Source organism: Camelus bactrianus, chromosome 3 (genome assembly GCF_048773025.1).
Source record: "Camelus bactrianus isolate YW-2024 breed Bactrian camel chromosome 3, ASM4877302v1, whole genome shotgun sequence".
Lineage (NCBI taxonomy): Eukaryota > Metazoa > Chordata > Mammalia > Artiodactyla > Camelidae > Camelus > Camelus bactrianus.
This window is the reverse complement of record NC_133541.1, coordinates 100530367-100557877: the sequence shown is the minus strand read 5'-3', so window position 1 is coordinate 100557877 and position 27511 is coordinate 100530367. Positions and strand designations below refer to the sequence as shown.

At 45.0% G+C, this 27511-nt stretch overlaps 1 protein-coding gene across 1 annotated transcript in view; it reads right to left on the bottom strand.

Moving 5' to 3' along the window:
- Nucleotides 1–27511, bottom strand: part of LOC105065491 (protocadherin gamma-A7) — a 126611-nt gene that overhangs the window by 92102 nt on the left and 6998 nt on the right. The window contains exon 3 of the mRNA XM_074355060.1: nucleotides 23774–26370. Within this exon, the coding sequence (XP_074211161.1) occupies nucleotides 23774–26370 (2597 nt within the window). The remainder of the gene's footprint in view (nucleotides 1–23773; nucleotides 26371–27511) is intronic.

The window sequence follows — 27511 nt, the reverse complement described above, 5'->3', positions numbered from 1 at the left end:
TAAGCCTTGAAAAATATAATCTGCAAAAAGTGAACATTGAGAAGACAAAATGGTGACTAGTTATGGATTTTCTAAATAAGATTCTGAACATGAAAGTGAAGTAGTATGTCTGAAATATGAAAAACTAGTAGAATATTACAGAAGACACAAAAATAAAACTCACCGGTGTTAGGGTCTCAGGATGTGAAGTCAAATCACTCCCACTCTGAAATGGAATTAAGGCCCCAGGAGAATCACCACAAAGGATGTCTTGAGTGGTTTGCAAAGGCTCACTACATTTTAGAAAATTAAACTCGGTCTTTCCAGTGTGGGCAACGCACAGATTGTAGGAATAAGGTAAAGTTCCTTCACTGTAGTTGGGGGGAACCACAGGTCCAGACTTGACACAGAGACCAGGATGAAAGCAGCCCCAGGAAGCGGGGCTGGAAGGGCGGCGTAGGCGCAAGGCGACGGCCAGAATCACAGCGAGGAGGAAGAGTACCGAGATCAAGGCCAAGGCCACCACCAGGTAAAACTGCAGCTCATCTTGGGGGTCAGAGGGCTCTGGGCGGTCACTGAGGTCAGGCAGCGCCTCCTGCAGGCTGTCCGCGAACACCAGGTGCAGCGTGGCGGTGGCCGAGAGGGGCGGCTGTCCCCCATCGCGCACTGCGACCAGCAGGCGCTGGCGGGCCGCGTCCCTGTCGCCCAAGGCCCGCGCCGTGCGCACCTCGCCCGTGCGCAGCCCCAGGCTGAAGAGCCCGGGCTCGCTGGCCTGCAGCACGTGGTAGGACAGCCAGGCGTTGTGCCCAGAGTCGGCGTCCACCGCCACCACCTTGGTGACCAGGTAGCCGGGCTGCGCGGCGCGCGGCACCGTGTCGAAGAGCGCAGAGCCGTCGGGCCCCAGCGCCGGGTACAGCACCCGCGGCGCGTTGTCGTTGCTGTCGCCCACCAGCACGCGCAGGCTCACGTTGGCGCTGAGCGCGGGCGAGCCGTGGTCGCGGGCCTGCAGCGTCAGCTCGAAGGCGCGCAGCTGCTCGTGGTCGAAGGCGCGCTGCGCGAACAGCACGCCGCTCTGCGCGCTCACGGACACGTAGGACGACAGCGCGCGCGGCTCCAGGTCGCTGGCCACGATGGAGTAGGAGACGTGGCCGTTGGGCCCCAGGTCAGGGTCAGAGGCGCTGACTTGGGCGATGGAGGCTCCAGGAGGGTTGTTTTCTGCCACGTGGACGACATAGGAGGCCTGGTGGAAAGCCGGAGCGTTGTCGTTGACGTCGCTGATGTGCAGGGTAATGGTAGCACTGGAGGAGAGGGAAGGTTTGCCCTTGTCAGTGGCTGTGATGGTGACATTGTATTCCGCAGTCTGCTCTCGGTCTAGGGCCCCATCTGTCACCAGCTTGTAGTAATTATTGGAAGAAGAATAAATCTTGAAAGGAACATCTCTTCCTATATGACAGGTGACTTCTCCATTTTCTCCGGAATCCCGGTCCCGTGTTTTGAAGAGGGCAACCACCATTCCTGGAAGGGAATCCTCCAAAATCTCATCAGAGAGGGAAGTGATGATTACTTCTGGACTGTTGTCATTTTCATCTAGGATATCTATGATTACTTTACTTTGGGTAAAGAGACCACCTCCGTCCTTTGCTTCCACCTCCATGGTGTATCTTTCTATATCCTCAAAATCCAATGATTGGTTATTTTTAATCATACCTGTTTTCTCATCTAGTGAGAATATGTGTCTTGTACTCTGAGCAGTGCTCCTGAAATAGTAGCTTATTTCGGCATTTACCCCCTCATCCTTGTCAGTGGCTGTCACCAGCAACACCGAGGACCCGGGGGGTAGATTTTCACTAACACTGATTCTATATTCGTCTTTGCTGAACACCGGGAGATTATCATTGGTGTCCTTGACAAAGATTTCTATTTGAGCGGTGGCACTTCGTGGTGGGTCCCCTCCATCCAAGGCAGTCAATATCAAGCGATGTGACCGCTGCTCTTCCCGGTCTAGGGGTTTCTCCAAAGATAACTCTGGGTATTTGCCACCATCGGAATTAACTCTAACCATTAATGAGAAATAAGGATTAGGATTTATCTGATAATCTTTAACTGAGTTCATATTTATATCGGGGTCAGTCGCCGGGTCAAGGGATATTCGTGTACCTACGGACACAGATTCAAAAATTTCTAAATGTATTTCCTTTTTATCGAATTGAGGAGCATGGTCATTAATATCCTCAATAACCACAATGATATGAAAAATATTTAAAGGATTTTCCACTACAGCCTCCAACTGCAATTCACAGCTTCTTCTCTCTTTGCATATCTGCTCACGGTCTAATCGGTCTTTCACAAGTAAGTCCCCGCTCTCCGCGTCTACGCTGAAAAGCAGCTTCTCCGCGCTAACTCGCAGCTTTCGAGCCGCCACATCCACGACACTGAGCCCTAGATCCTTGGCGAGGTTTCCCACCACCGAGCCCTTGGCCAGCTCCTCGGGAATCGAGTAGCGGATCGGCTCGCACAGCGCGGGGTAGAACAAAGGCAGCAGGAAGGGGAACAGTACCTGCCGCCGGCGGGCTGGGCGTTTCTGCGTGCAGCTTCCTCCCATTGTGCGCTCCAGTTCTCGCTGCGTCCCAGTCTTTCTGGAAAGCCAAAGAAACTGAAATCCACGCCGTCACTGGAAGAGTATTCGGCCCAGGACAGGCGGAGCTGCGAATCCGTGTGTGCTGGGCAGAGCCTGCGCGGCCAGGAACCCCAGTGTGTAAGCGGGTTTCCTTCTCCCTGTGTTGTTGGCTGCGCAGGAAATCCCAGATTGGAGGCTGAGGAATCCCAGGCGTCCGCGCTTGTTCTGCACTGGCCGACAGCGGCGCCCAGAGGCGTCATGCGGAACCGCAGTCCGACATTTCCGTAGTGAATCCAATTTATCTCTAGAATTTTGTGTGTGTGTATATATACATATAGTTATGCAATAAACCCAAATTTTAGTTTTACCATGGTATACGGCGGATGTATGTCTACTTAGTTTTTCAAGAAATTTGTTACGGAAAATTTCAAACTGATACAAAAGTAGGGAGCATTATCTTTGAACCTTCATATATCCATCATCCAACTGCAATGATGATCAACATATGGTCATCTGTGTTTACTATATGTTTTATTCCCTCATCATTTTGAAGCAAATCCAAGATATTTTAATTTACTCTTCTTTAAAGACATTAAGATGGAGAAGAATTTTATCTTTAAGCCTGTTATATAATTTGTTACCAGTGCAAAAATCCTGCCTCATAAGAAAACTAGAATTCAGCATTTTCCACTCTGACCAGTTGTCCATCCAATGAGTCTTGTGTTCTGTTTTTAAAGGCAAGTGACATTTTTATGGCATAGAATAGTAGTTACCTACCATGACATACAAACCTTCTTCAATATCTCTGTTATTACATTTTTTTCAAAATTAACACATACTTTAATATTTATGAACACCAAATACTAAAGGTTACTCCTCAGGACAGAAACTTTAAATATTTTTACTATTGCATGTTAACAAATGACCTTTGGAAGGGGTAGCTCAGTGGTAGAGTGCATTATTAGCATGCATGAGGTCCTGGATTCAATCCCCAGTACCTCCATTAGAAAGAAAAATTTGTTTCCTATTAACTTAGGAATAAAGAGTATTTTAAATAATTTTAATCTCTGTATGTCAAAATGGATTTCCACATGTTGGCCCTTATTTTCAGCATGTTTAGAATAGAGTTTTGAGTCTATTTCAAAGCTCGTATTCAAAGTCTCCTACAATGCCATTTATTACTTGAAGTGATATTATATTTAAAGTCACATTATATAATATTCTTTTCCTTATGTCTAAAAGCCAGTAAAATATTCTTAGAACCTCCCTAGTAGTTCCTCAGAATACTTTCCTAAATCATCTCCCATATCCAAATGTATTTCTAGCCTTAAAAATTAGAGAATTGAACCATAAATAACAGATATTTGAGGAATATTTTTTATTCCCCATGTTGTGTCTTCTCACAGGGTCCAGTCTCAGAAACCCTTCTTAAGAAAACATAAACTATAGGAGAATTTCAAACTATTAACAATCTGACACTACAGTATTAGGAATCAAAATCTTTGAGGATGAGAACAAATGATGTATAAAATTTCACCATTAAAGGAGTAAAACATGCTTTACTAGGATTTGGAAATGGATAATAACTGAAGTTTGAATTGTCCTCAGAAATGATCTTTAAATGCAAACAACCTCTACATACATGAAATGCATCACCTCTAAGGGGTGTTGTTTTGTCATAGAAACAGAAGAGAAACAGTGAATCTGGGCTTTCTGTTGTTTCTCCAAGAAGAGTGAGTTTGATTTCTTATTAATTTCCCCTTACAAAAATAGCAGTGACTGTAGAAATGTTTTTAGAGTAAGAATTTCATAATGTGGCCACTGGAGATAACAATGATAATAAATTTCAGGAGTGGAAACCAGCCCTAAGAGTTGGTAGTAACCACTCAAGCAATCTCACCAAAGACCCATGCCCAATGCCTGATAATGAGAGCAAGCCCAAGAGGAAGGTTTCCACTGACTCTAGGTTAAATATTATGAGAAAGCGAAAATTATATCAACGATGAAACCAATAAATGCCTCCTATAGATGTTGCAGCAAAAAATATGCCGAGTGAGCATTTAAATGTTTGGTGAGAAATATGTTAATATCAGTTTATCCTACCTTAAGTGTAAACACTTAGAAAATCAATTGTAATAGAAAGTAAAAGAAAAATTGAACTCACTGGAACCAAAGGGGTGTCCTCTATAGGAAATCTGGAATCATCTGAAATGCACAAAGGCTCGCTTTTCTCACAGCTCTCCTGGCTGATGAGCGTGTCCGCATAGTTGGGCTGCGGGAAGATCACGTGACTCTTCCGCGAATCCGCGGTGAGCGACACCTCGTGGGAATAGGTCTGCAGGAAAGCCCGCACCCCGTCCACGCCCACAAACTGAGAGGCGGGTACGCCCACCAGTCCGCTTCCTGAAGCCTGAAGCAGACGCGACATGTGCCAGCGCCTCAGCCTGAGAGCCAGCAGCACGATGACAAAGGCCAGGAAGATGCAGGAGACCGCAGCCACCGCCACCACCAGATACAACGTGAGGTCCGAAGCCTCTGGGTGTGCGGGGACCTCGAGACTGCCCAGGTCGGCCAGGACGTCTGGGATGCTGTCAGCTACAGCCACCGTGAGCGTGACAGTGGCAGAGAGAGGGGGCTGCCCATGGTCCTGCACCGCCACCACCAGGCTCTGCTTGAGCGCATCTCTGTCCAGCAGGGCCCGCGCTGTGCGCACCTCGCCCGTGTGCAGCCCCACCGCGAAGAGCCCTGGCTCGCTGGCCTTGAGCAGGCGGTAGGACAGCCAGGCGTTCTGTCCTGAGTCTCTGTCCACCGCCACCACCTTAGTCACCAGGTAGCCGGGCTGTGCAGAGCGGGGTGCCAGCTCCACCCCCGTGGAGCCATCCGTAGGGAGGGCAGGGTACAAGATTTCTGGCACGTTATCGTTCTGGTCCAGCACAAACAAGCTCAATGACACGTTGCTGCTAAGTGGCGGGTCTCCGCTATCGCTTGCCCTCACCTGCATTTGAAGATCACGAAACTGCTCATAGTCGAAGGAGCGCAATGCATATAGCGCGCCAGTGTCTGAGTTGATGGAGACATAAGAGGAGAGAGGTGCCCCTTGGATAGTGTCTTCCTCTAAGGAGTAAATAACTCGGGCATTCTCGTTACTGTCGGGGTCATGGGCTGTTACTGAGAAGATGGAGGTGCCTCTAAGGTTGTTCTCCGGGAGGTAGACTGAGTAGGAGGTTTGAGAGAAGGAGGGTGGATTGTCATTGATGTCAACCACGTGCAGGGTGATGTGAATTTCTGTGGACAGAGGTGGCATTCCTTTGTCTGTGGCGGTCACTGTGATATTATATTCAGAGGTTTTTTCTCGATCGAGATTTTGGACTGTCAACAATCTATAATAATCTTCTACTGACTTTTCTAATTGAAAAGGTAGAATCTCCTCGATGGAACAGACAACTTGGCCATTCTTCCCGGAGTCTCGGTCATGAGCATTGAAAAGAACGATTACTGTTCCTTGAGGAGTATCTTCCCTCACTGGGCTAAACAGAGATGTAATGATAACTTCGGGCCTATTGTCATTGACATCATCCACTGAAATGCACACTTTGGCCCGCCCCTTCAACCCTCCACCATCTTCAGCCTGTATTTCCATTTCATAAAATGCACATTCTTCATAATCTAAACTCTTTGCTGTTGATATTTCACCAGTATCCTCATTAAGCTGGAATAATGGAGATTGTTTTTCACTAATTTTCCAGAATTTATAAGCCACTTCTCCATTGGTTCCCTCATCTGGGTCGCTAGCACTTACAGTAAGCAGCAGGGTGCCCGGTGGCACGTTCTCTGGGACTTTCACTCGGTAGATCGGCTGAGCAAAAACCGGGGCATTGTCGTTTGTATCCAACACTGTCACTTGGATGTGCACTGTGCTGGAGCGAGGCGGTTTGCCGCCGTCAGAGGCGATTAGGACCAGGTGGTGAGCAGCCTCCTCCTCGCGGTCCAGGGCGCGCTCCAGCACCAGTTCTGGGTTTATAGTTCCGTCGTCTCCAGTTTGCACGTCCAGGGAGAAGTGGTGATTGGAGCTGAGCTGGTAGTTCTGTAGGGAATTCAAGCCCACATCTGGGTCAACAGCCTCTGGAAGTGGATAACGTGTTCCAGGAGCAGCGATTTCGTTAACTTTTACTTCTAGATTTTCAACCTGGAATTTCGGGTTATTATCATTGATATCAATTACTTCTATTTCTATTCCGTAAAGCTGCACTCTGTCTTCAATCAGGACTTTAAAATTCACCAAACACCGCGCGCTCTGAGCGCAGAGCTCCTCCCGGTCTATCCTGCCCGCGGTGACCAAGCTGCCGCTTCGCGCATTCAAAGCAAAGAGCTGCGTCCTACCTCTGGAGACGATGCGGACTCCGCGCTCCTCCAGCTCGCGGAGCTCCAGCCCCAGATCCTTGGAAATATTCCCCACGATAGAGCCTTTTTCTGTCTCTTCAGGTACCGAGTAGCGGATCTGGTTAGCGCCGGTCTCCCACAGCCTCCCCAGGAAAAGGCACAGCAGGACCAGTCCCCTGTGGTACAGGCGATTCGTTGCAGCGGCCATTGTTGCTTCACTAAGGTTTTTGTTGTGTTTTTTTTTTTTCCCCCAAGAATACTTTCTGTGAACGCTAACTCCTTAGGTTCTTCTTCCCTACTGCAAATTATGGTGATCTTCTTTCTTTAGGAGAAATCCATATGCTCCACGTTAAAAGGCGAGTTACATTGCAGCCCCGTAGTTGATGTGTGGGATCGGAGCAGCTTTGTGTAGTTGCAGACCCTGATATCCGGAAGGAGAGCTGATTGAGCTTTCCTTAGAGTTGGTGAACAGCGACGCTCAGAGTCCTAAGCCGTTACTACACCCACTGAGATGTGCAATACTTTTGTTATACATGATTGAAAAAGAAAATACTACTCTCCTCCAATTACGGTTTTAGATTTCTCCAATTTTGTCGTGCATTCATATTTCAAAAGCAATTACCATTTGTGGGCATGGGTATTTTAGTTGGAAATGAAGTGGAATGAAATTTCTATTAAGTGTATTATTAAATCATCACTTTCTTAAAATCAAACTAACTTATTCTCATTCTTGCTAGAATTTTGCTCTCTCTCTAGATATGCAAATTATTCTAATTTCGTTTTTATAATGTCTCAAATATTTTCTATACGTTATTATCTATTCTCCAAAGTAATTAGAACATGCAATCCTCCTTGGAAATACATTCATATTTTTCTTAATTTTATATATATGCTTATATATGTATATTACATAACTATATTGAATGAATATATGAATAGATTATTCACTTTGAAGCTATTTTATAAGGTTAATTTATTCCATAGTATAAGTTCTGGAGTAAGATTTCCTTAAGATTTTGTTTACACAAATTTAGGTAATAGTAATATACTTTCTTACCTAATATTGCTAAGTTTTAAACAGATTGTGTTTCTTAATTTACTTACTTGTCACTGTTACACTTTTATACTATTCAGTTTTTTTATATTTAGTTTTTTATGTGAATTCAAAGTGCATACACAGGCCATGGCATTTGAAAGATTCAGATGAACATATACTGAACAGAAAGTTTCCATTTCAATTCTTCCATCAAGAAAGTATGAAATTTTAGAGTAATCTTAAACTTCTTATTATATGAGTCACTTAAACTTATGTAATAATTTGGGGAAAAGAACACAAGATATATAGCAAATTATTACCACTAAAAAGTAAAAAGTACCACAATAAGAAATTTCTTTCAGCACTTTGTAAAGGAACTATTTACTGAAGCAGTTCCTAAGAGAAGCCAAGCAAAAGACTGATACTTACATAATGGCATCTTTGTATGTACATGAAATTAATAGCTTTTGCCTTAAAAATGGAAAATTCAGAATTCTCCTTTCCTCATATATATAGGAGGAAATGTTTAGGGCTCCAAATAATAAGACAATGCAGTGACTTTCCCCTCTTCTTCAAGAAATATAGGTCAAGAATGAGAGCAAGTTATGGAGGCAATAGCATTTCCTTTTTTTTTTTAAATCAAGTATCTCCTGCTAGTAACTATAAAAAAAGAAGAGGATTTGCGTTCAAGAAAACAAGAAGGAACTTAGATGATGACTTGGATTTTTTGATGAGATCACTGAATCTCTCTGTCTCCCTCTGTCACACACACCACAGACACAGGATTTTTTCTTAAAATTTTAAGGGAGTCAAAGACTCACAAATAGGTAGATTTAAGGAACTAGACATGAGGAATAAATATAAGAAAGGGATAGAAACTGTACCAGTGGTATCAGTGAAGGAAGATACCTAGTAGCAGTTTATTTACTTTGAAGAATGAAGTAAATGATTGCCTACTTTAAATTTTAGGTTTAGTTATATATAATAAATATTTAAATATGTTAAATAATGAATGAGACAATCACTGGGTAAATTTCATTAAATTAGAAAAAAGAGATAGGAAATTGGTACAATACTTAAATCTGAATTGGGTAAGATAACTCTATTGTATGTTACATACCTATTCTCAATTCATCATTCCCCTTGAATATTGGAAATACCGCTTTCTGATGAGCTATAATATCCCTAAGACAACTCAATAGACTTGAACATTTAATATTTTTTCATATGAACAAGGAAAATTCTGTAGATGATGAAAAGGAATAGACACTTAAATGGAACTCACCGCCACTAGAGTTTCAGGATGGGAAGTCGACTCACTGGAATTACACAATGGAAATAAGGCCCCAGGTGAATCACCACAAAGGATGTCTTGTCCTGAACTCAACTGCTCTTTGCATTTCAGAAAATTAAACTCGGTCTTTCCAGTGTGGGCAACGCACAGATTGTAGGAATAAGGTAAAGTTCCTTCACTGTAGTTGGGGGGAACCACAGGTCCAGACTTGACACAGAGACCAGGATGAAAGCAGCCCCAGGAAGCAGAGCTGGAGGAGCGACGAAGGTGCAGGGCGATTGCCAGAGTCACTGCGAGGAGGAAGAGCACGGAGATCAAGGCCAAGGCCACCACCAGGTAGAATTGCAGCTCACCTTGGGGGTCAGAGGGCTCTGGGCGGTCACTGAGGTCAGGCAGCGCCTCCTGCAGGCTGTCCGCGAACACCAGGAGCAGCGTGGCGGTGGCCGAGAGGGGCGGCTGTCCCCCATCGCGCACTGCGACCAGCAGGCGCTGGCGGGCCGCGTCCCTGTCGCCCAAGGCCCGCGCCGTGCGCACCTCGCCCGTGCGCAGCCCCAGGCTGAAGAGCCCGGGCTCGCTGGCCTGCAGCACGTGGTAGGACAGCCAGGCGTTGTGCCCAGAGTCGGCGTCCACCGCCACCACCTTGGTGACCAGGTAGCCGGGCTGCGCGGCGCGCGGCACCGTGTCGAAGAGCGCAGAGCCGTCGGGCCCCAGCGCCGGGTACAGCACCCGCGGCGCGTTGTCGTTGCGGTCGCCCACCAGCACGCGCAGGCTCACGTTGGCGCTGAGCGCGGGCGAGCCGTGGTCGCGGGCCTGCAGCGTCAGCTCGAAGGCGCGCAGCTGCTCGTGGTCGAAGGCGCGCTGCGCGAACAGCACGCCGCTCTGCGCGCTCACGGACACGTAGGACGACAGCGCGCGCGGCTCCAGGTCGCTGGCCACGATGGAGTAGGAGACGTGGCCGTTGGGCCCCAGGTCAGGGTCAGAGGCGCTGACTTGGGCGATGGAGGCTCCAGGAGGGTTGTTCTCTGCTACATGGACCACGTAGGAGGCCTGGTGGAAAACCGGAGGGTTGTCGTTGACGTCAGTAATATGCAAGGTGACAGTTCTGCTTGTAAAGAGGGGCGATTTGCCCCTGTCGGTGGCTGTGATGGTGACATTGTACTCCGGGGTCTGCTCTCTGTCCAGGGTTCCATCGGTTACCAGTTTATATGAATTTTTGGACGAAGAGATTATCTGAAAAGGGACTTCACCCTCTAATCGACAATTAACCTCCCCGTTCTCCCCGGAATCTCGGTCATGTACTTTGATCAACGCAATTAGTGTTCCTGGCAATGCGTTTTCCAGAATCATTTCGACTAGAGAATGAAATGTAACATCTGGTCTGTTGTCATTTTCATCTTGAATGCTAATTTCAACTGTACATTGTGCAACCAGTCCTCCACCATCCCTCCCTTCTACCACGATAGAATACTGCTTGATTTCTTCGAAATCCAGTGAGTTTAGAGTTGTAATTTCCCCGGTCTTTGAATTCAGACCGAAGACTTGCCCGGTCCGATAGAAGGAATAAGTGATTTCCGAGTTGATGCCCTCATCTTGGTCGGTGGCTGACACCTGCAGCACGGTGGTGCCTGGGGGCACGTTTTCTCCAAGGCTGACTCGGTATACGTCCTGGCTGAATACAGGGGGGTTATCGTTGGCATCAGTGACCTGGATCTGCAGCTCAGTGGTGCCGCTTAAGGGTGGATCTCCACCGTCTGAGGCAGTCAGGACTAAACGGTGATAACTCTGTTGTTCCCGGTCTAAGGGTTTCTCCAATGCCAGTTCCGGGTATTTACTACCATCTTGTTTCTCCTTATTTACCAACGAGAAACTAGGGCTAAGAGAAAGTTTATAAGTCTGCAGAGAGTTTAAGCCAATATCTGCATCTTCCGCGACTTCTAATATAAATCGAGCGCCTGGCGGCGTAGACTCACTTATTTGTAGCTCGAAGGAATTTTGCGTGAATTTTGGCGTGTGGTCATTAACATCCTCAATCTCCACATTCACGTGATAAAAGTTCAATGGATTTTCAGCGACAGCCTCAAATTCCAGAGCACAAGCTGGCTTCTTCCCGCAGATCTGCTCCCGGTCTAGCCTGCTGCTCACAAGTAACTCCCCGCTCTCTGCGCTCACAGTGAAGTAAGGCTTCTCCGAACTGACGCGCAATTTCCGAGTCGGTAACTCATGGACACTGAGTCTCAGGTCCTTGGCGAGGTTCCCCACCACCGACCCCTCGGGCATCTCCTCGGGAATCCTGTAGCGGATCTGCTCAGAGAGCGCCAGGCAGAACAAAGACAGTAGGAAGGGAAACAGCACTGGCCGCCTCTCAGCCCAGCTTCTCTCCCCAGCGCCGCTCCCCATCCCTCTTGCTCCCCTCAGTTTGCTCACCGGCCTGGAGACGCCGGGTTACAGATAATCTCTGTGTTGCAGTCGTCCGGAGCTCCGAACAGCTTTATTTCTGGCGTGGGGGTCAGGCAGGGTTTCTTCCTTTCCAGAGGAGGAAGCGGTGGAATGGCTCAATGTTAGCGAGTCTGAGCTGGGGAAAGTGCGCTGCGGCTGCGCGAGGAGGCCAGCACCGAGCTCTCCACTTTGGCCAACAGCGGCGCCCAGAGTCCGCACTAGGAAACTGCAGCCCCTGCTGCTTCAGTTTAACCAGCTACAACAATTGTAACTGTGTTTAACTGAACAGGCCATGCTTTTATGTTTATACATTTAATATCTTAAATTGGAAATACTTCTTTAAGGTATCTTTCTCTTGTTTTCAAGTTGTTAGAAATATCATGTTGGGTTTGTATATAAACCTACAGATATTGGTCATCTCACCATTTTACAAACATACATTGAACTTTTGCCTCCTGCTAAGTCCTGGCCTTTTCACTGGCCATATAGCAATAAGGCACAGGTCTTGCCCTCAGAGAGTTTATTGTCTACTAACTTCACAAATCACTTCTGTTTATTAGCTATGATATATGAACAATTAGAAATCTTTCAATGATTCCTATGTTTACCCCCCAACGTTTCCACATAATTAACACTGTTTCCTATCACATATATTAGAGAACATTAATGTTGTTGAAAATTATTTCATAAAGTTGTGTAATTTTGTACCAATCCTCAAACATCTCCTCCTGATAATCTGAACACTCTTTACAAAAATAATTTTTACTCTTCTGAGTACCTCAAGAAGTATTCATTCCAAAAAACTGTCCCTATGATGTAGCCAGGAGATTATTTACTGTACCCCCTACTCCATATCTCAAAATTAACTGACTTATGTCATACCCAGTATCATACGTAAGTTCATTCTTAAAATTTATTAGGGAAATATTTATCTATTCTCCAATACAAAGTCAGAAAGGGATATTCCAGTAGAATTATTTACTTCCTTATCTACGTACCTATGTTATACTGAACTAAGCAGTGACTTCAGAATTGGAGGAACTGAGCTTATCGTAAGTTTATTTATTTACATAAATTTACTGAATATAGTGACATTTGTTCTAATTTTGTTCCATTTGTTTAAAACTTTTTGTTTTTCATAATTAGTGAATGTTTTGAGCAAGAGTAAGGGTTTTTTCATTCAGGGTAAATTTTTTAGTTTTTAAATTTGCAAAGTGTCAATAATATAGTCATCCCCTCAAATGAATGTGCACCCAAACATTACAGAAGCTGTGAAGTTAACTCCTATCCATTATGTATGCAAAATAGGAAGGAACACAGCACAATCCCTGGGATATGGCCTTTTATTATTAGCAAATGATTTATTGTGTTTTCCACTTTCATCTGATGACAACTCAGGGGTTAGCTTTATTTAAATGCTATAACAAGGAATACAGAAAACATGAAATCCAGGTGGGATTGTTTTAAATTGAATTGATCAGCTTGCTTAGAATTTGTGCACATGTAACTTCTGTTTATAAAACCAACATTCTCAAACTCTCACCATGAGAACACAGCTCATTTCACATGGCTGTATAATCAAAACAGCTAATCAGAATTCTAATGAAACATATTCATCTGCACTTCGCAAAAACCACCGTGAACAATTTAAAATGGCACTTTATTTCAAATTTGAATTGGGGTGGGGAATGGCCATTTTAGGCTTTAGATTCCATGTCTGCACTGGTATGAGCTCTGAGTGATCACTGACACACAAACAACATTTAGGGCCCAGTCTTACCTACCACTATGATCTACCCTTTAAAAATGTTCATGTTTTGAAATGTAAGAAGTATTAAAGCTTTGGAGGGTACCAATCCAAACAGAGGGCTCAGAAAAGAGGTTTAAAGTAAAGAAATCTTCAAAAGCCTAGTTTTACATGCAATCCTAAAAATCTTTAAAATGCTGACGTATTTTACTTTTACTAAATTAATACTAAAGTTTAGAAGCCTCAATTTTTGTAAGTTGTAATTTATATATACATATATGTACACACAAACATATGTTTATATATATTTTCTATACACACATGTATATATTCCTATATATAAAACAAACTTACTGTATGTGGTTGGGCAAATATTTCTTAAGAGAATAAGTGATAAGTGATAATTAGAGTAAAATATGGAAGGCTTTAAGAGGTTAACAGCTCATATTTAAAGGATCTTGTCTAAGCCTTTGGAAAGCAGATGAAACAAACTATGACGATTAGAGCTCAATTTTATAGTATCAGTAAAATAAACCCAAAACTTTGTGGTAAACCTTAAAAATTATTTTAAACTTTTTCACAACATGTGTTTCAAAACACAAATTAAAATTTATAAGAAACATAATTCCTCTAAGAAATAAATGCAAACAAAGAACTGAACTCACCTTAACAGAAGCAGCTTCATCCCTACTTTCATGAAAATGTAGGGAAGTTAACAAGGAATCATTTTTCTCACAGCTCTCTTGGCTGATGAGCGTGTCCGCATAGTTGGGCTGCGGGAAGATCACATGACTCCGCGAATCAGAGGTAAGGGAGACCTCATGGGAATAGGTCTTCAGGAAAGCCTGTACTCCCTCCACACCCACAAAGCCTGAGGCTGGGAGGCCTGCTAACTCACTGCTTGAAGCTTGGAGCAGACTTGACTTGTGCCACCGCCACAGTCTGAGAGCCAGCAGTACAATGACAAAGGCAAGAAAGATGCAGGAAACTACAGCCACCGCCACCACCAGGTACAGGGTGAGGTCTGCATCATCAGAGTTGGCTGGGGTCCTGATGCTACCCAGGTCAGCAAGGACATCTGGGATGCTGTCAGCCACAGCTATGGTGAGCAAGACAGTGGCTGAGAGAGGGGGCTGCCCATGGTCCTGCACCGCCACCACCAGGCTCTGCTTGAGCGCATCTCTGTCCAGCAGGGCCCGCGCTGTGCGCACCTCGCCCGTGTGCAGCCCCACCGCGAAGAGCCCTGGCTCGCTGGCCTTGAGCAGGCGGTAGGACAGCCAGGCGTTCTGTCCTGAGTCTCTGTCCACCGCCACCACCTTGGTCACCAGGTAGCCTGGTTCGGCAGAGCGGGGTGCCAACTCCACACCTGTGGAGCCATCAGTGGGAAGCACAGGGTACAGGATATCTGGTGCATTGTCATTCTGGTCCAATATGAACAGGCTCAGTGACACATTGCTGCTAAGTGGAGGGTCCCCACTGTCACTGGCTGTCACCAGGAGCTGCAAGTCTCGGATCTGTTCATAGTCAAAGGAGCGAAGTGCATACAGGACACCAGTGTCAGAGTTGATGGAGACATAAGAAGAGAGAGGCGCCCCCATGATGGTGTCTTTGGTCAGAGAGTAAGTGACCTGGGCGTTGTTGCCATTGTCAGGGTCATGGGCAGTCACAGAGAAGATGGAGGCACCTCTGGGGTTGTTCTCTGGGATATAGGCTGAGTAGGAGGCATGAGGGAAAGTGGGTGGATTGTCGTTGATGTCTGCCACATGCAGGGCAATATGAGTTTCAGTAGACAGAGGTGGGGTTCCTAGATCTGAGGCCATCACTGTGATATTGTACATAGAGAACTTTTCTCGGTCCAAATATTTGCATGTCACCAATCTATAATAATTATCTATTGATTTTTCTAATTGAAAAGGCAAATGATCAGGTGTGTAACAGACAACTTGACCATTCTTCCCAGAGTCTCGGTCATGCACACTCAAGAAGGCAATTATTGTTCCAGGAAGAGTATTTTCCAAGACAGGGCTAAACAAAGATGTAATGGTCACTTCGGGTCTATTGTCATTGACATCTTCCACTGAAATGAGTACTTTGGTCCGCCCCAGAAGTGCCCCCACATCTTCAGCCTGTATTTCCATTTCATAAAATGCACATTCTTCATAATCTAAACTCTTTGCTGTTGATATTTCACCAGTATCCTCATTAAGCTGGAATAATGGAGATTGTTTTTCACTAATTTTCCAGAATTTATAAGCCACTTCTCCATTGGTTCCCTCATCTGGGTCGCTAGCACTTACAGTAAGCAGCAGGGTGCCCGGTGGCACGTTCTCTGGGACTTTCACTCGGTAGATCGGCTGAGCAAAAACCGGGGCATTGTCGTTTGTATCCAACACTGTCACTTGGATGTGCACTGTGCTGGAGCGAGGCGGTTTGCCGCCGTCAGAGGCGATTAGGACCAGGTGGTGAGCAGCCTCCTCCTCGCGGTCCAGGGCGCGCTCCAGCACCAGTTCTGGGTTTATAGTTCCGTCGTCTCCAGTTTGCACGTCCAGGGAGAAGTGGTGATTGGAGCTGAGCTGGTAGTTCTGTAGGGAATTCAAGCCCACATCTGGGTCAACAGCCTCTGGAAGTGGATAACGTGTTCCAGGAGCAGCGATTTCGTTAACTTTTACTTCTAGATTTTCAACCTGGAATTTCGGGTTATTATCGTTGATATCAGTGATTTCTATTTCTATCCCCCAAAGTGTCCCTTTATCCTCAACCAGGATGTTAAGATTTACAAGACACGGTGCACTCTGCGCGCAGAGCTCCTCCCGGTCTATCCTGCCCGCGGTGACCAAGCTGCCGCTTCGCGCATTCAAAGCAAAGAGCTGCGTCCTACCTCTGGAGACGATGCGGACTCCGTGCTTCGTCAACTCTTGTGACTCCAGCCCCAGGTCCTTAGAGATATCACCCACGAAGGATCCTTTGTCGCTCTCTTCCGGCACAGAGTAGTGGATCTGTCCTCTCCCCATCTCCCCCAGATTGCCCAGGAGCGCGCACAGCAGCACCAGCCCGCTGCATCCTCGGTAATTCTTTCGAGCGGCCATTGTTGTTTCGCTAAGGAATCCACTCAGAATCTTCACTGGGCATATGTGTCTCGTTTACCTTGTTGCTGCAGCTATGAAGATCGTCTTACGGAGAGCTGGAGTATTCCAGACTTAGAGACGGAATTTTGCCGCAGCCCTGTAGCTGGTTTGTTGCTCTGTGGGTCTTTGTGAGGTGGAAGTCCAGAGTATCCGGGTGGCGTTTGGTTACGTTTATCTTCAAGTAGGTGAACAGCGGCGCTTAGAGTCCTAGGCAGTTACTGCACTTACTTAGATTTGTAATACTGTATGCTAGATTACTAGAAAAAAATTACTAGTTGCTTTTTTATAGTTTGTTTGGAATAATTTATCACTGAATTCATATTTTAAAAGTAACTGCCAGGAAGTGTGGGATAAAGAGGGGTTAAAGTCTTACAAAGTATTATTAAATAATCAGATTTGGGGGTTAGTGTCATATTAAATTACTCACATTTCTGGAATATATTTACTCTTTTAAAATAATTTTTATCTCTTATTATGCTCTAAGATTTATTGTTAATATCTTCAATATCTATTATCAAATAAGTAAAAACTTCAATCACCACTGGAAATTAATTCATTTTTAGACTAAAAGCCACCTATTGGAGATGATGGACACAGTTGTTTTATTTGGTTTAAACCAATCAATCTGTATAGTAAGCTTTCTGTAGGGTTGTTGCCTTTTAATTTTCTTTTTTAAATACCACTTTAATTACACGTTAATAATGTTTTCAATTTAATATTGTGAAACTTTTCTATTTCAATAGAAAATACTTGAAAAATATAAATGAATATACAATGAAGAGCAAATTTGCACCAATGAGAGATGATTACTTTTTAAAGCAAATTCAGTTCACTTCTAAAGGTAGACATATATTATAAAGTTAATTTTTCCTTAGTTAGCACTTTGATCAAAAGAACCACAGAAGTAAGAAAAACATACTTATCACCAAGGAGTCAAAAAATGCCAATGCAAGAATGAATGTCTCTTTTCTTCAGCAGTTTGTAAAGTGGCCATTAACTGAAGCAACTGCTAAGGGGAATCTAGCAAAAGCCTGATACAATGTATTACCCTCTTGTGTATGTACTTGTATGCACATAAGACTGGCAATTTTGTCTAAAATTTGAAGAATTCCAGACTCCATCTTTCTCCTAGAGATACTAGAATGAATATAAGACTCTAGCTATATGATTTTAGGGCTGCAAAATAGACAGCTCAAAAATTATATAGGCACAGTGTGTGTGAGAGGAGCAACAGAGGCCAAAACATTATCTTTTCTTTGATGGAGGAGCATATAGAATGAGCATCGATACAGATTAATCCTGAAAAACCTATACTGCAAGTAAGGAGAACAACTTTAATCTCCTGATGAGCATAGTGAGCCTACTGGTAAGTAAAATGATTTTACATGAGCGCATGCAGACAGGAGTACAATGAATACAATTACAATGGATCCACCTACATAGAAATCCAGGTTAAGAACCTTATTCTGGAGGCTTTGAAACCAAAGAGAAGTAAATTTAAGAAACAAAATATCAGATTAGTATGAAAACCACAGCAGTTAAATCAATTAAGAGAAAAATCTAATTTTAGCTTAAATTTGTCTTTAAAGATTTATTTATATGACTGCCTACTTTTACATTTACAGTGTGTCTAAGCTGAAAAAAGTCATCATATATTAAGCAGTAAGAAGAAAAATTTAGGGAAAAATCTCATTAGCTTTAATGGGGCCACTATAACATTGCCCGACATTTCCCTTGTAGACAAAACAACAGCCTCACTGCTTTGTAAATCTAAGCCTGGTAAGACATCACTAACAGACACATAATTGCTCTGACTTCAACCTCCCTTGAAGAATGGTATGACAGCTTTTTGACTGCCTACAACATTCTTAAGACATTAGATCTAAAAATTGTTTACAGGCATACTTTGGAGATATTTAGAGTTCAGTTCCAGACCAATACAATAAAGAGATAAGCGCAATAAAACAAGTCACAATTTTTTTTGTTTCCCAGTGCACGTAGAAGTTCTGTTTACATTACTGTAGTCAAGTAAGTGTGCAAAAGCATTGTCTTAAAAAAAGTACACACCTTAGTTAAAAATACTTCATTGCTAAAAAATGCCAGCCTTCATCAGAAACTTCAGTGAGTTTTGAACATAATCTTTTTGCAATAGCAAGAGCAAAAATCACTGTAGATCATGGTAACAAATTAATAATAATGAAAAAGTTTGAAATATTTTGAGATTTACTAAAGTATGACACAGAGACATAAAGTAAGTAAATACTGTTGGACAAATGATGCCAATAGACTTGCTTGACTCAGGCTTGCCACAAACCTTCAATGTGCAAAAAAAAAAAAAAAAAAAGAAAGAAATATCTGTGATGTGCAATATAGAAAAGCACAATAAAACAGAGATACGCCCTTATTTTCCTGTGAATATGGAGCACTGTCTAGACCATAAGAAGGTTATACTTACAGGAAACTCACCTGATGGGAGGCTGACTCACTGGAATTACAAAGTGGAAATAAGGCCCCAGGTGAATCACCACAAAGGATGTCTTGTCCTGAACTCAACTGCTCATTGCATTTCAGAAAATTAAATTCGGTCTTTCCAGTGTGGGCAACGCACAGATTGTAGGAATAAGGTAAAGTTCCTTCACTGTAGTTGGGGGGAACCACAGGTCCAGACTTGACACAGAGACCAGGATGAAAGCAGCCCCAGGAAGCGGGGCTGGAGGAGCGTCGCAGGTGTAAGGCAACTGCCAGAATCACCGCGAGGAGAAACAACACTGAGATCAAGGCCAAGGCCACCACCAGGTAAAACTGCAGTTCACCTTGAGGGTCAGAAGGTGTAGGATTGTCGCTGAGATCTGGCAGCGCCTCCTGCAGGCTGTCCGCGAACACCAGGTGCAGCGTGGCGGTGGCCGAGAGGGGCGGCTGTCCCCCATCGCGCACTGCGACCAGCAGGCGCTGGCGGGCCGCGTCCCTGTCGCCCAAGGCCCGCGCCGTGCGCACCTCGCCCGTGCGCAGCCCCAGGCTGAAGAGCCCGGGCTCGCTGGCCTGCAGCACGTGGTAGGACAGCCAGGCGTTGTGCCCAGAGTCGGCGTCCACCGCCACCACCTTGGTGACCAGGTAGCCGGGCTGCGCGGCGCGCGGCACCGTGTCGAAGAGCGCAGAGCCGTCGGGCCCCAGCGCCGGGTACAGCACCCGCGGCGCGTTGTCGTTGCGGTCGCCCACCAGCACGCGCAGGCTCACGTTGGCGCTGAGCGCGGGCGAGCCGTGGTCGCGGGCCTGCAGCGTCAGCTCGAAGGCGCGCAGCTGCTCGTGGTCGAAGGCGCGCTGCGCGAACAGCACGCCGCTCTGCGCGCTCACGGACACGTAGGACGACAGCGCGCGCGGCTCCAGGTCGCTGGCCACGATGGAGTAGGAGACGTGGCCGTTGGGCCCCAGGTCAGGGTCAGAGGCGCTGACTTGGGCGATGGAGGCTCCAGGAGGGTTGTTCTCTGCTACATGGACCACGTAGGAGGCCTGTTCGAAAACCGGCATGTTGTCGTTTACATCACCGATGTGTAGGGTGATGCTTGAGCTGGAGGAAAGGGGCGGCTTACCTCTGTCGGTGGCTGTGATGGTGATGTTATACTCAGGGGTCTGCTCACGGTCTAGAACTCCATCTGTCACTAATTTATACGTGTTTCTTGAAGAAGTGAGTATTTTAAATGGAACGCTACCTTCCAATTTACAAATGACTTCTCCATTGTATCCGGAATCCTTGTCACGGATTTTGAGCAAAGCAATGTGTGTTCCCAGCTTGGTGTCCTCCATAATAAGATCTGGTAGAGACTGGAATATTACTTCTGGGACATTGTCATTTATGTCTAGGATTTCTATCTCCACAGTACACTGGGCAATCATTCCTCCACCGTCCCTTGCTTCCAAAACTATGGAATATTCTCTGACTTCTTCAAAATCTAATGTATTTAGAACAATAATTTCCCCAGTATTAGGATTCAGGTCAAACTGGCTAATCTGAGCTGCTTCAGTGAAAGAGAAGGTGACCTCAGCATTGACACCCTCGTCTTGGTCTGTGGCCATCACTCGAAGCACAGTGGTTCCTGGGAACACGTTTTCTGGAAGCTCCACCCTGTATAGTTCTTGGCTGAACATTGGAGGGTTATCGTTGGCATCAGTAACTAGGACCTGTATCTGTGCAGTGCTGCTTAGAGGTGGATCCCCAAAGTCCAAGGCAGTCAAGGTCAAGTGGTAGGACTTCTGCTCTTCTCGGTCTAAAGGCATCTTCAGTACCAGCTCAGGGTATTTACTACCATCTAATTTCTCTTTAATCATGAGTGAGAAATGATCATCAGGGCTGAGCTGGTAATTCTGTAGTGAGTTGGTACCAATATCTGCATCCTGGGCAGATCCTAAGATAAATCGTGCCCCGGGCTTTGTAGACTCACTTATTTGTAGCTCAAAGGAACTTTGCGTGAATTTTGGCGTGTGGTCATTAACATCCTCAATCTCCACATTCACGTGATAAAAGTTCAATGGATTTTCAGCGACAGCCTCAAATTCCAGAGCACAAGCTGGCTTCTTCCCGCAGATCTGCTCCCGGTCTAGCCTGCTGCTCACAAGTAACTCCCCGCTCTCTGCGCTCACAGTGAAGTAAGGCTTCTCCGAACTGACGCGCAATTTCCGAGTCGGTAACTCATGGACACTGAGTCTCAGGTCCTTGGCGAGGTTCCCCACCACCGACCCCTCGGGCATCTCCTCGGGAATCCTGTAGCGGATCTGCTCAGAGAGCGCCAGGCAGAACAAAGACAGTAGGAAGGGAAACAGCACTGGCCGCCTCTCAGCCCAGCTTCTCTCCCCAGCGCCGCTCCCCATCCCTCTTGCTCCCCTCAGTTTGCTCACCGGCCTGGAGACGCCGGGTTACAGATAATCTCTGTGTTGCAGTCGTCCGGAGCTCCGAACAGCTTTATTTCTGGCGTGGGGGTCAGGCAGGGTTTCTTCCTTTCCAGAGGAGGAAGCGGTGGAATGGCTCAATGTTAGCGAGTCTGAGCTGGGGAAAGTGCGCTGCGGCTGCGCGAGGAGGCCAGCACCGAGCTCTCCACTTTGGCCAACAGCGGCGCCCAGAGTCCGCACTAGGAAACTGCAGCCCCTGCTGCTTCAGTTTAACCAGCTACCATAATTATTATCGTATGCCCGCTGAACAAACTTTTTTTAGATGTCTGTATAATTAATAATATTTAATTTGTATTATTAGAAAAGTCATTACCCCAACTTCCCAGGTTTTTAGGTAAATCAGGTAGACTTAATATATAAACATCTATATCTTGATATAATTATTCCCCAATCTTAAAATCGGCACCGTAATGGAATGTCAACTATAACAGAGACTTAGCCTAAATGATCTAAGGAATATAATGGATAAAATTTTATCCATCTTTCCTTGTCCCCTTTCCCTTATTTTTCTTTACTTTTCTGCCCTTCCATGCTAATTCATTTCAGTTTTTCAGTGAGCATCAGGAATGCTGAAATTATACCTTTTAAAAGGGCACAATTTATACTTACCTCCAAACACTTCTCTTCTTCCAAAATAATTTTCGTGATTTCTTTATAGTAACATTAGTTGATTTTCATTTCCATGATCTCACTTAAGGAAATGATGTAGCCTTTTTGAAAAGAAGCTATCCTCCTCCTTCACACCGCATAATTATTTTCCCAGGTAAGAAGTATAACATGAATCTTCAAGACTACCAGGGGGATAATATTTTGCCTTGCAATACAAAGTCACTAACCATGGTCTACTGCACTGAGGCATTTGTTCCCACTTCTGTACTTACCACATCCCATAATGACCTCAGCTGAAGGACATAGCCCCTAGAAAGTTTATTTGCAATAGTTCACTGAGCTTAGTGATGTATTCCCTTTATTTAAAAATATTTTTAAGCACTTAATAAATTTGGTTAGGGGGTTCTTTTTCAAAATAACTGATAGCCACATTTCTGCCTCACAAAGTGTAAGTAGCACTGTCCTCTCCCCAAGTATTATACATCTGAACACTGCAGAAGGTATGACATGTACCCCCACATGATTGCACAGACCTTTATATGCAAAATACCACCTAACACAACATGATGCTAGAAAAGTATGCTTTTAATTAATACTTAAAAGATCCCAGTAAACAAGGTTACCTTGTGATCAACTACTTCGTGATACTAATCAACTGATTATCAAGTTTTACTCAAAATGTTATACAACAAGTATAGAAGTAGTTAACTCCTGATTGGATTACTTCTAACTGAATTATTCAGCAGCTCCAATAAGTAAATTTCACTACTAGTAGTGTATGAGATAGCTATTTCACAAAGCCAGCATCCCAAATCTCCCACTTGGAGAGCCAATATACACACTTCATATGACTGCCCCACTAAAACAGCACATTGGAATTTGGGGTAAAAACATGCAATGGCCTATTTCATAAGTGTTAGTTATAACACTAGAAATGACATTGTATTTGATGTCATATTTTATTGGTTTTGGACAATGACCTTTAGTGCAGCATTAGACTCCATGTCTGTCATTGATAAAAGATCTCAGTGAAGCTACACACAGACACATTTCATTCTTTAGGCATCAATCTAATCTACCAGAAACTGATGTTAATAGATTATTTTGGTTTAAATAGGTCAAGAGCCACTGAGAATTTCAAGGCCACCAAGTGGACATACATGGAATCAGAAGCAGGGGCACAGCAAAAAAAAAAAAAAAAAAAAAAAACTTAAAGAACCTTCTATAGATCTGATCTAAAGAGAATCCTGAGAAGGCCACCTCTTGCTCACCTCGTGCAGTGAAAAACACATAACAATTCATTCTCATTTATAAAATATATGAATTAAGAACACTGTGTGGAACATAAGTAGAAGGTACAAAAATGGGATAATCCACTATTCATGATCTTGTCCATACACTTTCACTATGAATGAATATGATACCAAAACCTATGTCAGTAAGTGTTCCATGTTAAAGAATCACGACTGAAATAAACCATTAATCTTGCCTTACCACGCGATAGGTTTTTTTTTAGCCCATTTTCAAATCACTTATTTCGCAAAACAAAGACATTTGCACAAAATATAATTCTTCGAGGATGTAAAGATAAATGAATGCCTGAACTCACCTGAATATTTTGGGTTCCATCCTTATATTCCTGAAAATCTACGGATGTTAACAAGGGATCCTTTTTCCCACAGCTCTCCTGGCTGATGAGCGTGTCCGCGTAGTTGGGCTGCGGGAAGATCACGTGACTCTTCCGCGAGTCCGCGGTGAGCGACACCTCGTGGGAATAGGTCTGCAGGAAAGCCCGCACCCCGTCCACGCCCACAAACTGAGAGGCGGGTACGCCCGCCAGTCCGCCTCCTGAAGCCTGCAGCACGCGCGACGTGTGCCAGCGCCTCAGCCTGAGCGCCAGCAGCATGATGACAAAGGCCAGGAAGACACAGGAGACCGCGGCCACCGCCACCACCAGGTACAGCGTGAGGCCTGAAGCATCAGAGTCCTGTGGGACTTCCAGGCTGCCCAAGTCAGCCAGGACGTCTGGGATGCTGTCAGCCACGGCCACCGTGAGCGTGACAGTGGCAGAGAGAGGGGGCTGCCCATGGTCCTGCACTGCCACCACCAGGCTCTGCTTGAGCGCATCTCTGTCCAGCAGGGCCCGCGCTGTGCGCACCTCGCCCGTGTGCAGCCCCACCGCGAAGAGCCCTGGCTCGCTGGCCTTGAGCAGGCGGTAGGACAGCCAGGCGTTCTGGCCTGAGTCTCTGTCCACCGCCACCACCTTGGTCACCAGGTAGCCGGGCTCTGCAGAGCGAGGTGCCAGCTCCACCCCCGTGGAACCGTCAGTGGGGAAGGTGGGATACAGAATCTCAGGTGTGTTGTCATTCTGGTCCAGCACGAATATGCTCAGTGACACATTACTGCTGAGTGGTGGGTCCCCACTGTCACTTGCAGTCACTCTCAATTGCAGGTCACGGAACTGCTCATAGTCGAAGGAGTGCAATGCATATAGGATGCCGGTGTCAGAGTTGATGGAGATGTATGAAGAGATAGGTACCCCCTGGATGGTGTCCTCAGACAGGGAGTACGTGACACGGGCATTCTCATCGCTGTCAGGGTCGTGTGCAGTCACAGAGAAGATGGAGGCCCCTCTGGCGTTGTTTTCAGGGATGTAGACAGAGTAGGAGGAGTGGAGGAAGGCAGGTGGGTTGTCATTGGTATCTGCCACACTCATGGAGATGTGAATTTCCATGGATAAGGGTGGTGTTCCACTATCTGTGGCTTTCAGTGTGATGTTATACACAGAGAATTTTTCCCAGTCTAGTTTTTTTGCTGTCACCAATCTGTAATAATTGTCTATTGATCTTTCTAATTTAAAAGGTAGATTTTCTGAAATAGTGCAGGTCACTTGGCCATTCCTCCCAGAATCTCTGTCTTGAAGGTAGAAAAGAGCAACTACTGTTCCAGGAGGTGTGTCTTCAGGGATTGGGCTACTTACAGATGTTACAGTCACTTCTGGGGCATTGTCATTCACATCTAAAACTGTGATCAATACTTTAGCCCTTGTCGTACTACCAGGACCGTCCTGAGCTTGAACTTCCATTTCATAGTAGCCGGATTCTTCATAATCTAGGCCTTCTGCAGTTGACAATTCTCCTGTGTGGGAATTCAGCTGGAATATCTGTAGAATTTTTGGAGTTATTTTCCTAAAAGAATACATCACTTCCCCATTGACTCCCTCATCCAGGTCTATAGCGTTTACCGTGAGTAATTTTGTGCCCACTGGCACGTTCTCAGGGACAGTTACTTCATACTGGGGCAAAGAGAAGACTGGCGCATGATCATTTACATCTACCACTGTTACTTGGACGCGGGCAGTTCCAGATCGTGGTGGGTCACCGCCGTCTGTGGCTGTGAGGAGGAGGTGGTGAGCTGCCACTTCCTCCCGGTCCAGCACACGCTCCAGCACTAATTCCGGATATTTAGTTCCATCGTCTCCAGTTTGCACAACAAGAGAGAAGTGATGACTGGGGTTGAGATGGTAGCTCTGGAGGGAGTTTGTGCCCACATCCAGATCCCTAGCCTCTATTAAGGGAAACCGCACCCCAGGAGCTGTATTCTCCATTATTTTTACATTCATTTCTTCTGTCAAGAATGTAGGAGTGTTGTCATTAACATCCATTATTTCCACTTCTATAGGGTAAAGATTCATTTTATCTTCCATCAGGATGTTAAAGTTCACCAGACACTGCGCAGTCTGTGCGCAGAGCTCCTCCCGGTCTATCCTGCCCGCGGTGACTAAGCTGCCGCTTCTCGGGCTCAGAGCAAAGAGCTGCGTCCTACCTCTGGAGACGATACGGACTCCGCGCTCCGTCAGCTCCTGGGGCTCCAGTCCCAGATCCTTGGCGATATTACCCACAAAAGAACCCGTGTCTGTCTCCTCCAGCACGGAGTAGAGAATACGTCCTGCAAAGACTTCCCTCTGGGTCCCCAGGAGGATGGAGAGAAGGATGAATCCTCTGTAATCTCCGCCCCTCTGCCGAGCCGCCATTCTTGCCCTGCTGATCTTTAGACACTGGACCAGCTCTTGTTGTGCTTCTGGATGCCGGTATATCTGCGTGGAGCGCTCTGTGTTTGGAAAAGGAACCCAGAATCCAATACTATAGAGGCCCGAGCTTAGTGCAGCTTGAAACAGAGTTTGTCTCAATCTGGCGTTTCTTTGTGCTGTACAAGCTCAGCGGATCTTGGAACCACTTTTCCCCCGGTTGGTGAACAGCGGCGCTCAGAGTCCTTACTAAGCTACTGCACCATATTGAATCAAAATAATTGATTCTTCAGAAAGTTGTTTTATCCTTCAAAGTTCTCCCATTTATATTTCTTCAATTCATACATCTCTGATATTATTTAAAAATGAATTTTAATAAAGTGTGAATTAATGCAACAACATTCATGGATGGGTGTTTATTAATCCCAGATAATTTTAAAAAATTATCTGCTTTGCATTGCAACTTTGAAATGATTCTTAGACATTGCCTCACACTTTATTGCACATAGATAAAAATCAGTTATTGCAGGTAAATAACAATATGATTTCTTCTTTCTTTTTTTAATTAGTAGACTTGATTTTTTTAGAGTGGTTTCAGGTTCACGGAAGAATTGATCAGAAAACACAGAGGTTCACACATAGCCCTCCCCACCCACACATATATACTCCCCTACCCTCCACATCGCTCATCAGTGAAGTATGATTTATTTTTAAAAGATGTGTGTATACATAAGATGTTATATAGAAGCTGTTTATATCAGTATATAATAAATTTAAATTACTTCAATAATATTGAACATATACTATGTTCTAGACACCACAAGGTAAGGCGGAGAGTCAAAAATTTCTTTAATATATAGAAAGGTAATTTAATAAAGCTTTTTATTGAAAGGAACCTTAGAGATTGTTTAGTCCAATGTCTTCATTTGAATGATTTTTAAAATGAGAGAGAATTGCTTTAACCTTGACTATATAATAGTAGAATCGATGTAGGAATACAAACACCCTCACTCCCAGTCTTCTAAGAAGAAACCAGGGAATCATTATTTGCCTTCACTGATGCTCTACGCTCCAAAAGTGCCATTAGAAATGAAATGAGAAGCCAAGCAGCAGCAATCAGCTACAGAAGCAACTCATTTTGTACAGATGGCAGAAATTTGCAGAGATTCTACTGGCTGTGGATTCATAAGGAAATAGGTGTTGGCTTGATGGCATCTTTTCATTATGCAATTTGAATAATCGTCCTACCCTATTCCAGAATAACTGAGAAAAGATAGGTCTCTAAACAGCCTTTGAGCATACATGCAGGACTGTCCTGAG